Below are 12303 nucleotides of genomic sequence, written 5' to 3' on the forward strand. Positions count from 1 at the left end.
CACCCCCGTACTTCCGCCACAGTCTTGTGCAGGGGTGTCAAACTGCATTCCTCGAGGGCTGCAAACAGGTCATGTTTTCAGGATTTCCTTGTACTGCACAGGTGATAATTTAATCACCTACACACATAATGATTCCAGCACCTTGTGCAAAGCTAAGGAAATCTTGAAAACACGCATGGTTTGCGGCCCTCGAGGAATGCAGTTTGACACCCCTGGTCTTGTGCCAACAATAGTAACTAAAGATGATTAAACCAGATAGGGGTTTTTCTACCAGAGCTAGGCAGTAACCAATAATCTCTGCTAACCATGAAGTGGTCGCCCATGGGAAAAAAAACTAAAGCATCAAATGGAATTTCATATTTCCTTTTTTTTATTTCCTTTTATAATAAAGGTGAAATTTGAGACTTTGCCTTTAAAGTTTAAAGTGAACCTGTCATGCTGACAATGGCTTCTGATCTGCAGGTAGGAGGCTATAGAGGAGGAGGCAATGATCAGAATGATGTGTAACTTTATTTTTAAAGTTGCAGTAAATGTTCTATTTATTGAAACCCCTTGTGACTGTGTGCATAAAAGTCCGGTGGGCGGTGCTGCTCTGTGATTGACAGTCTCCCCTCTGACTGCATGCAGAGACACCTGTCAATCACGGAGTAGGACCCCCCCCACGGGACTTTATGAATACAAAAAACCTGGATTTTAATAAATGACATTCAGGGTGTACTGACTTTCCCCACAATCTTGTATATCAAACTTCTCCTTCTCTATATACCATGAAGTGCTTAGACCGGACTGCATGTACCATACATATCCTCAATGTATGCGCCTGGGATATTAACCCTGCGTTACTGGGTTTCTACTGCTTGTTTCTATTTGTAGAGGATGTTTATTTTCCTGTTTTATGCAATAGAATCAAAGAAGTGATTATTGGGGCATTAACGCTGTTCATTTCCCTTCCTTCTCCCAGTTAGAGCGTGTAAACCTCTCGGCAGCGCAGACTCTTCGGGCAGCTTTTATAAAGGTAAGTGATTTGTCCATTTTCTAGTCGGCGCCAGGAACCAATAAGTTTCTGCCTTTTATTGACCCTTTGGAGGTTTTATTAGTGTACTTAGAGACGTGGCGGATTTGCAGCAGAGGTGCTGAAAGTAATGCGAATTTTACTCTTCAGTGTCTTGGGGAAAGGCTGTGAAATCTAATTTCTGCTTCATGGACAACAGTCGGTGTGGAAACATAAATAAATGTGCAGTGTAATTTGTGCTACAGTCAGTGGAGAAAATCCCCAATTAATCAAGGTGGGCAAATCCACAGGAAAATGAGTGGTGCGCAATTCCCAATCCGCTCAGGAGGCTCTGCCTGGATTACGTTTTATTGCCTGTTGTACATATTCCTATTTCTGAGATCCTGTAGCATAAATCTGCAGTAAATATGTCACTCTTAAGGATATATTCTAAAGGTTTACAAATATTATCTTCTAATTTGCACTGCATTAGAACATTAAAAGAATGAAACCAGATCACTTCCCCGGTCCTTCTGTGAGCCCCCTATTACACTAGTGGGTGACTGCTGCTCAGCAAGGATACAAGACCTGTCGCCGGTAGCAATTATGGCCGCAACTTGTACAGCTCGGTAACTCGCCAGTGCTACAATGGCCCACCACTAAAAAAGAAACTAACATTGACACGAATTGGGTAGGTCTAAGGCGCTGAGATGAATCCAGATTAGAGTATATACTACAGGTTTGAATTGTAAAGTGCCGTGGAATATGTTGGCGCTATATAAAAATGTGTCCTAATGCAGGAGAGCTGGTGCCAAAATCAAGGGCGTCCGGCCTCTCGGTTGTTCCTTGGTAATCAAATGCTTCCCTGGAATTTACTTCATAAGGCCATGTTCACACTATGCGGTTTTTACTGCGAAACCGCGGCGATTTTGCCGCTGCGGGTCCGCAGCTGTTTTCCATGCAGGGTACAGTACAATGTTACCCTATGGAAAACAGAAACCGCAGTGCACATGATGCGGAAAAACCCGAAAAAAAAAACGCGCAGAATTGCTGCGGAAAAAAAGGACCATGTCACTTCTTTGTGCAGAATCGCAGCGATTCTGCACCCATAGAAGTGCATTGATCCGCTTACTTCCCGCATGGGGCAGTGCCCACCATGCGGGAAGTAATGCGGATAATGTGCGGGTTATACCCGGGGTGGAGGAGAGGAGACTAACCTCCAGGCCCCGGGAACCATATTTGTATTAAAAAAAAAAAAAAGAATAAAAATAAAAAATCATGTATACTCACCTTCGGAAGTCTCAGCGCTGCACGCGGCCATCCGGTCTCAGGTTTGCTATGTGACCAGGACCTTCGGTGACGTCGCGGTCACATGACCGTGACGTCACCGAAGGTCCTGGTCACACAGCATCTTTGGAACCGGACCGCCACCTGCAGCGCCCAGGAGATCGGGACGTCAGAGGGTGAGTATATAATTATTTTACTATTTTTAATACTATTATTGATGCTGCATTTTGCTGCATATGCAGCATCAATAGTAGGGGTAAATCCCGCAGCGGAACCCGCAGGACAAACCGCGATAAATCTGCAGGGATAACCGCAGCGGGTTTGCCCTGCAGACTTATCAAATCCGCTGCGGGAGAACCCACAGAATAAAAAGGAACATGTAAATGTGGCCTAAGCGACACCTAAAATCTGCATGAAGCTGTCCGCCACCCACTGGTCCACCCTACTACCGCCCTAGTAAAGGGTTTGTTTTTTTTCTTTTATGGGGGAAGGGGGGTCAACTGAGCTTATCATATTCTGTATAGGTTTAGTCCTGGCAGCCTCAGCTCAGCTGTCCTGGATTTTGGACCATATAGAGACCAAGGACTTTTGTTTTTCCTCCCTTTCTTCCAGCAGCCATAACTTATTTTGTGCTTTTCCATCCTTACTTTTTGCCTTTTGGGGGGAGAAAGTGTAGCTTTGAATGAGGCCATTTGTTTTACCACAAGTATAATCTTCTGAAAATAGTTGCAAGAAAAATGTTCCAAGGGTGGTGAAGGAAAAAAGAATTCCACCATTGTTTTTTGGGCTTTATTTTTACAGTAATCACTTGGCAATATAACTCTCCAATTCAAAACTTATGAGGGGTTTCTTTTTTACTTATTGCCGTTTTAGATTTGTGAAGAGAGGGTGATTTTGAAAGGAACCTGCCTCCAGGCTTTCCCAATATAAAGCTTACTGCCTTTGCCTCTCATACAGCAGTAAATCATGCATAGTCCCCAACCACCTTGTATGTCCAAAAAATACCCTTTATAATGCCCTCCCAAGCGGTCTGATGGCCGTTGCTGGTCTAGGCGCCTCTTCTCTCCCCATTCATGTGAAACACTCATCCTACGTTATTCCCAATCTCGCTCCTGTGCAGGTTAACTTTGCTTTGCCCTTCTTCTAAGCATTACAGTGCTTTGTTCTACCATCAACATGGATCGAGATTGGGGCACTGTGTGGATGACGGACGCGTGATACACCTGTATCAGGGCAGGAGGATGGGGATAAACGTGACGCCAAGCAATACCAGCAGTGCCAATTGGACCAGACCACACCGTTAAGGGGGGATTATGAAAGGTATTTTTGGGATATTCAGACTGATTGGAGACCTTACAGTGGGTATGGAAAGTATTCAGACCCCTTTAAATTTTTCACTGTTTCATTGCAGCCATTTGGTAAATTCAAAAAAAGTTCATTTTTTTTCTCATTAATGTACACACTGCACCCCATCTTGACTGGGAAAAAAATCTATGTCGAAATTTTGGCAAATTTTATTAAAAAAAATAAATAAAAATCACATGGTCATAAGTATTCAGATCCTTTGCTCAGTATTGAGTAGAAGAACCTTTTGACCTAGTACAGCCATGAGTCTTCTTGGGAATGATGCAACAAGTTTTTCACACCTGTATTTGGGGATCCTCTGCCATTATTCCTTGAGGATCCTCTCCAGTTCCGTCAGGTTGGATGGTGAACATTGGTGGCAGACACTTTCAGGTCTCTCCAGAGATTCTCAATTGGATTTAGATCATGGCTCTGTCATGGCCAGTCAAGAATGGTCAGAGTTTTTCTGAAGCCACTTCTGTTATTTTAGGTGTGTGCTTAGGGTCATTGTCTTGTTGGAAGATGAGCCTTAGGCCAAGTCTGAGGTCCAGAGCACTGTAGAAGAGGTTTTCATAAAGGATATCTCTGTACTTGGCGCATTCATGTTTCCTTCAATGACACCTCGTTGTCCTGTCCCTACAGCTGAAAAACACCCCATGGCATGATGCTGCCACCACCATGTTTCACTGTTGGGATTGTATTGGGCAGGTGATGAGCAGTGCCTGGTTTTCTCCACACATGCCACTTAGAATTATCACCAAAAAGGTCTAAGTCTCATCAGACCAGAGAATCTTATTTCTCACTAGATGGTGGCCCGATTCTAATGCATCGGGTATTCTAGAATATGCATGTCTACGTAGTATATTGTCCAGCCACATAGTATACAGAACAGAGCCACGTAGTATATTGCACAGTGACGTACTATATTACCGAGCCACATATGTCACAGGTTAAAAAAATAAACATACTCCCCTAACGATCCGAGGGCTCCTTGTGGTTGAACATACTCACCATTCTGGTCGCTTGTCCTCAGCGTCCTGTCTCTACGCTTCCTGGGATCCAACGGCGCTGTGCAGATGGGCCCGCGGCTGCCGCCATCATGCGTTCCTAGGATGCTTTGCGAAATTACCCATATGACTTAGCGGTCTCGCGAGACGGCTAGGTCTTATGGGTCATTTCGCAAAGCATCGCTGGGAAAGGAAGATGGCGGCAGGCGCCAGCAGCTCAGAGGACAGCGAAGGGTGAGAGTAGCAGGTTTTTTTGTTTTTTTTTTTACTATTTTTAACATTACTTTCTTTTACTATTGATGCCGCATAGGCAGCATCAATAGTAAAAGGTTGGGGACACACAGGGTTAATAGCTGCGGTAACGGAATGTGTTACCCGCGGCATAACGTGGTCCATTACCGCCGGCATTAACCCTGTTAGCGGTATGGAGCGGAGCGCCGGGGACACTGACTGCGGGGAGCGGAGCGCCGGGGACACTGACTGCGGGGAATAAGGAGCGGCCATTTTCTTCGGGACTCTGCCCGTCGCTGATTGGTCGCCGCAAAACAGCCACAACCAATCAGCAACTTGGATTTCCATGATAGACAGAGGCCACGACCAATGAATATCCGTGACAGAAGGACAGACAGACGGAAGTACCCCTTAGACAATTATGTATATAGATAGTCTGGGACTCCTTCATGTGTTTTTAAGCAAACTCTATGCAGACTTTCATATGTTTTGCACTGAGGAGAGGCTTCTGTCTGGCCACTCTGCCATAAAGGCCCGACTGGTGGAAGCCTGCTGTGATAGTTGACTTCGTGGAACTTTCTCCCATCTCCTTACTACATCTCTGGAGCTCAGCCACAGTGATCCTGGGGTATTTCTTTACCTCTCTCACTAAAGCTCTTCTCCCACGATTGCTCAGTTTGGCTGGACAGCAAGGTCTAGGAAGACTTCTGGTGGTCCCAAACTTCTTCCATTTAAGGATTCTGGAGGCCACTATCCTCTTAGGAACCTTGAGTACTGCAGAAATTCTGTTGTAACCTTGGCCAGATCTGTGCCTTGCCACAATTCTGTATCTGAGCTCCTTGGCCAGTTCCTTTGACCTCATGATTCTCATTTGGTCTGACATGTACTGTGAGGTCTTATATAGACAGGTGTGCGCCTTTCCAAATCAAGTCCTATCAGTACACAACTGGCCTCCAATGAAGGAGTAGAACCATCTCAAGGAGGATCACCAGGAAATGGACAGCATGTGAATTAAATACTGTATGAGTGTCTGAGCAAAGGGTCTGAATACGTATGAACATGTGATATTTCAGTTTCTTTTTTAATAAATATGCCAAAATGTCTACTTTTTTTTTCCAGTCTAGATGGGGTGCAGAGTGTACATTAATGAGAAAAAATGAACCTTTTTGAATTTACTAAATGGCTGCAGTGAAGCAAAGAGTGAAAAAGGGGTCTGAATACTTTCCGTACCCACTGTATGTGCCAGTCAGTAGAATCGGTGTGACTCTTTAACAGCGTATTGTACAAAAAAATAAGTTGTTCCTCAAACATTTCTTCACTTCCCTTGTGAGAACTTTAATCAGGCAGATGAAATGCAAATGTAATTAAAGCATTCCCATGCGACCCGCGGGGCAGCGCCACCTCTGTTTGTACGCCAAGGTGACCTGCACTGTGTCTTAGATGTGGCAGATTAAGTGTTTTTCTAAAGCTGGCAGATGTAATGAATCACACTCTTATTAATGTGTTAGTGTCCCTGAACCTGCTCCACACAACTTCTTTAATAAAACCAAGCCGATTTTGATAAATTTAGCTGTAAACAAATCATTAACCGGCGGTCGGCAGCAGGGACTGCATTATTCCACACCCGAGGATTGAGATAAAGGACGGCAGAGTGGGTTATACAGATATCGGACAAGGGAGATGAGTAGGTAAATAATTTGCACTTTATTTCCATCTATAAAGAAACGTTCTGTAGATCTGACTCTCCGTCTGTCCCTTTTGCCATATAAAGGGCTGTGTCCGTGGAAGATGCCCATCCGTGTGCCCTACTGAGTGATGTGGTGACGGTACAATGGGGGAGTATCTTGCTGGAACCCTATTCTATGCAGAGTGTCTTTTTATCCCGGTGTCACCTGCCTGTTAAATCATTGAGTTGCAGTAGAGGATATTTTGGGGCTAGAACCAGCTTTAAAGGAATTGCTTGCCCGGAATTCTCCCTCTTCCCTCCTCCCCCCACAAATATATTGCTGTCACCTCCTGTTTACTGCCACTTCTCAATGACGTCTCCATCACATGAGCGATATTGTATTAAAGGGAAAACGAGAATCGCCTCGGAAATTGATATTTTAAAAAGTTAACCCTATGGCACAAATTGACCAGCAGTATGTCCTCTATGGGACGCAGTTGCCTCTGGCATACATTATCATTGTGATTTCTGAAGCCAGGACCTGTGCCTGCCCATTCAATCACCAAGGGAGTTGATACTGCTGGAATTGGGAACGCTGATCCTCATTATTTTACCCCCTTAAATGCCGTGGTCAGTAGTGAGTGCGTCATTTACGTCGTTCACAATGGGAAGAACCTTCGTTATCAGTCCATTTGCCTCTACAACACAATTATGGCGTACTGATAGGATGCTATGGACACTGGAGACCTCACAATTTCTTCTAAGTTACCATATTAGTACTTTTCTTTACACCCACAAAGACTGCCTAATATCTAGGGTACATGTTGCACAGGCATTGTACACTGTAATACAGAAGTATTTCAGGTTACTATTATATGTACAATTAGGCTCATCCATGTTCAAATGCCTCAATCTATTGGGTCTAAAGTAAAATATGAAGTTTAAAGAAAACTTGAAAGGAAATTAAAAAATGCTCAACACCCACTTTTTTTTTTTTTAAATGCTGTCAAAAGACAAAGCACAGTTAATGATGCCTCATCTGTAGAAACCCATACTAAGTTTTCACATTATGTAACCTGCGCTGTGAACTTTGTAGAGAAAAAAAAATGTTTAGTACTGTTTCTTCACACCCTTCCTCCAAGAAATAGAAAATGTCAATTCTCGGGTTGATGTCACAGGCGCACCCATGGGTGCATAGAATGACTTGTACCCTGTCGACACACATTAAATGCTGCTGTCGGTGATTGACAGTGACATTTAATAATAATTTTATTTATATAGCGCCAACATATTCCGCAGCGCTTTACAAATTATAGAGGGGACTTGTACAGACAATAAACATTACAGCATAACAGAAATACAGTTCAAAACAGATACCAGGAGGAGTGAGGGCCCTGCTCGCAAGCTTACAAACTATGAGGAAAAGGGGAGACACGAAAGGTGGATGGTAACAATTGCTTTAGTTATTCGGACCGGCCATAGTGTAAGGCTCAGGTGTTCATGTAAAGCTACATGAACCAGTTAACTGCCTAAGTATGTAGCAGTACAGACACAGAGGGCTAATACTGCATAAAGTGTATGAGAACATGATGCGAGGAACCTTTTTTTTTTTTTTTTTTTTTTTTTTTTTTTTTTTATTATAAATAGGCCACACAGGGATCGTTAGGTTAATGCATTGAGGCGGTAGGCCAGTCTGAACAAATGAGTTTTTAGGGCACGTTTAAAACTGTGGGGATTGGGGATTAATCGTATTAACCTAGGTAGTGCATTCCACAGAATCGGCGCAGCACGTGTAAAGTCTTGGAGACGGGAGTGGGAGGTTCTGATTATTGAGGATGCTAACCTGAGGTCATTAGCGGAGCGGAGGGCACGGGTAGGGTGGTAGACTGATACCAGGGAGGAGATGTAGGGTGGTGCTGAGCCATGGAGTGCTTTGTGGATGAGGGTAGTAGTTTTGTACTGGATTCTGGAGTGGATGGGTAGCCAGTGTAATGACTGGCACAGGGTAGAGGCATCGGTGTAACGGTTGGTGAGGAATATGATCCTGGCTGCAGCATTCAGGACAGATTGGAGCGGGGAGAGTTTTGCAAGAGGGAGACCGATTAGTAGAGAGTTACAATAGTCCAGACGAGAATGAATAAGTGAAACAGTCAGAGTTTTTGCAGAGTCGAAAGTAAGAAAAGGGCGAATTCTAGAAATGTTTTTGAGATGCAGGTAAGAAGAGCGAGCCAGTGATCGGATGTAGGGGGTGAATGAAAGGTCAGAATCAAGGATGACCCCAAGGCAGCGGGCATGTTGCTTTGGAGTAATGGTGGAACCGCACACGGAGATGGCAATGTCAGGCAAAGGTAGGTTAGTAGAGGGAGAGAACACAAGGAGTTCAGTTTTTGACAGGTTTAGTTTCAGATAGAGGGAGGACATGATGTTAGAGACAGCGGTAAGACAATCACTGGTGTTTTCTAAAAAGGTCGGTGTGATATCGGGAGCAGAAGTGTATAATTGGGTGTCGTCAGCATAGAGATGGTACTGGAAACCAAATCTACTGATTGTTTGTCCAATAGGGGCAGTATACAACGAGAAGAGTAGGGGGCCTAGGACTGATCCTTGAGGAACCCCAACAGTAAGGGGAAGGTGAGAGGAGGAGGAACCAGCAAAACATACAGTGAAGGATCGGTCAGCGAGATAGGAGGAGAACCAGGAGAGAACGGTGTCCTTGAGGCCGATGGAGCGGAGCATAGTGAGGAGGAGCTGATGATCCACAGTGTCAAATGCTGCAGAGAGATCCAAGAGAATTAGCATGGAGTAGTGACCATTAGATTTAGCTGTTAGTAGGTCATTAGAGACTTTAATGAGGGCAGTTTCAGTAGAGTGTAAAGAGCGGAAGCCAGATTGAAGAGGGTCGAGAAGAGTGTTATCTGAGAGATAGCGGGTAAGACGGGAGTGGACCAGGCGTTCGAGGAGTTTAGAGATGAAGGGAAGATTAGAGACAGGTCTATAATTAGCGGCACAGTTTTGATCGAGGGATGGTTTTTTAAGTAATGGATGTATGATGGCATGCTTAAATGAGGAGGGAAAAATTTAACAGGTTAATAGCGGTGTGTGAAGCTCCTCTCCACCTGTGGCTGTTGGAGTCAAATGATGCCTGAGTATCACCGCCATCATCTGCCGGGAAAGATGCATCAAAGTCAGGGAGTTGGCATATGATGTAACTGTACGTTCTATACCGTGGAAGTTCTTAAAAAGGAACGATTTTCAACAAACTTAGCATAGATTAGTACAAGCGCATGCAAGAAGCTTTTATGATAAATCTTGTCAAAAAATTCAGCTTCTTTCTGCACTTTCAGACACTAGTTCACCTCCTCCAATTACGGACTACCTCCACATTGAGGTGTCAGTTTATGCTTCTTATTTATACTCCTTTTAGAGAGGGAAGGAGGAGTGAGGAAAAGATGATGTGAGAATCAAAGCAGAGGGGAACACACAGATCATGCTGAGCTGTCTAACAAGTCTTTTGCCTCACCCCAGAGCTTGATTCACTTCCACAAAGCTCAGTGCTGATGTATATTTTACCCCATTCGGCGGCTGCTGCTTCTGTGTTCTAAGTAATGAAGATCAGAAATCTGTGTATGGGAGACAACATGGCAGTGTCTCCTAATACCAGCTCATAGTCAGCTGCAAATCTGAGAGCCTGCGGAGAGAAACTGCTGAAAGTGCATATGTGGTGTAGTGGGCAGCCATAATTAGTCCTCATATGCACATACAGTGCAGCTCATTCTGAAGCTACTTGTGTCTTCACACTTGAAGTACATGAAACAAATGTGCTCTTGTGCCCTGAATTATAAAATACAGCATTATATAATGTTTTGTTTTTTTTCCACAGGCAGAAAAAGAGAATCCAGGGCTCACGCAAGATATTATTACAAAAATCCTCGAAAAGAAGAGTGTGGAAGTAAATTTTACAGAATCTCTTCTACGTATGGCAGCTGATGATGTGGAAGGTGAGTTTAAGCTCCAGTGCCGTGCCAATAATGCATCTAGTCCTAATTAGGCGAGTTCTACTAACAGCATTATAGGATTAAGTACGGTCATATCCAATCCATGCAGACACAGCATATGCTCAGGGCATGGCATTTTATTATTTTTTATTTCTGGCATTCTTCACATACATTTCCCGAATGTCAGTGGTTTTAAGGTTCGGTATGCAGTAAACCCCTAGGAGTGGGAGGGAATGGTCCCGTTTATAGGGGAACCGGCTCTTCCTAGTAATACCCACTGGTTGTGGTCTGTTAGTGGAGAGAGACGGCAGTTTCGATGTGTGGATTTCGGGGACGGAAGCCTTACTGACTGCTCTCATTGTTTTTCTATGGCACTTAGAATACATGATTGAAAGGCCTGAACCGGAGTTCCAGGAACTGAATGAAAAAGCGCGAGCACTTAAACAGATCCTTGGGAAAATACCTGATGAAATCAATGATAGAGTGAGGTTTCTTCAGACAATCAAGTGAGTCTCCTCTTCACTTTCCTTTCACATGAAATGCTTTTCTAGCTCTTCAAGTTTATAGACGTGTATGTATAGCAATGTGGTAATGTCTTCTAACCCATGGAGGACCAGTTACTCCCAACGACTACCAAGTAAAATCCCACAGAGGATTGCAATCTTAATCCAGTGTTCCATTCATAGAAAACAACCTCGTACATACACAGTGCGCACAACTCCAGCCACTGTTACGGCTGAGAAAGGTGGGACCGAAGTGCCCAGTGCCAACTATGTGACCAGACCAGCCCTACATGAAGTATTTTGTATCCGTTACCAAGTTTCCAAAGACATACTGATAGGGATTCTAGATTGTGAGCCCCATCGGGGACAGTGATGATAATGTGTGCAAAATGTAAAGCGCTGCGGAATATGTTAGCGCTATATAAAAATAAAGATTATTATTTATGTGTGTGATTAATAAGACAGCGGACCAGGGGGCTAGGCAGGTGTGGGGGAAACAGCTGCAAAGTACCACGGCTTTCAAAACTACTAGTGTTAATATGTGGCATTTTACTTGATAGTTTATTTAAAATGAAATCAGTGATGCAATCACACATCATGAATTCTTCTAGGTACACTTGCACAAAGTCTTTAAAGGAACTCTGCAGGGAGGTTGCTCCAAAATATTGGAGAACAAACCTTAGATCTTCCTTGTATGTAGAGTTGTGCAAATCCTTCTGTCTCCCTGTAATCTCACACACTATGATCAGGGCTCTGTGGTGGCCATATCATTACTTCAGGACTCAATGTTCTGCACTGAAGATCGTCCTTAAGGACATTGGCTGAAGCATAGATTTGCAGCCATCCAAGCACCTTCCTGATTTTCCATAAAAGTTAATTATTTGTCTGTTTCTCAGCAATGAGGATACCATTAATCCGGGCCAAATCCTCCACTCCATCTGTTAAAATGCAGTCCTGGACTTGCAAGGAACCTTTACCATGCATCCCTCTTCTCTGCAGACCCTCAGTATTGTACCACTCCAGTCCTTTTTGTTACAGCCCAATATTTCATTTTGAATATTCAGTCCAGAGCACCTGATGCTATTAGTTTTTTTACACCCTCAGGCCCATGTTCTTTGTTTAGTTGAGTCACTTGGCCTTCTTTACATGTAAAGGCTATGGCTTTGCCTGCAATTTTTCCATGAAGACCACTTTTTGGCCAAACTTCTCTGAACAGCAGATGTGTATGTAGCGGAGTCCCACTGATCGCTGCTAGTTCTGATGCAGTAGACCTTCTTGT

At 43.9% G+C, this 12303-nt stretch overlaps 1 protein-coding gene across 1 annotated transcript in view; it reads left to right on the forward strand.

The window, feature by feature from the left end:
• The window catches only part of PDCD10 (programmed cell death 10), a 59016-nt gene that overhangs the window by 35817 nt on the left and 10896 nt on the right, over positions 1 to 12303 (forward strand). The window contains exons 3-5 of the mRNA XM_069727386.1: positions 962 to 1015; positions 10407 to 10524; positions 10901 to 11027. Of these exons, the coding sequence (XP_069583487.1) occupies positions 962 to 1015; positions 10407 to 10524; positions 10901 to 11027 (299 nt within the window). The remainder of the gene's footprint in view (positions 1 to 961; positions 1016 to 10406; positions 10525 to 10900; positions 11028 to 12303) is intronic.

This window comes from Ranitomeya imitator, chromosome 5, assembly GCF_032444005.1.
Source record: "Ranitomeya imitator isolate aRanImi1 chromosome 5, aRanImi1.pri, whole genome shotgun sequence".
NCBI classification, from domain to species: Eukaryota; Metazoa; Chordata; class Amphibia; order Anura; family Dendrobatidae; genus Ranitomeya; species Ranitomeya imitator.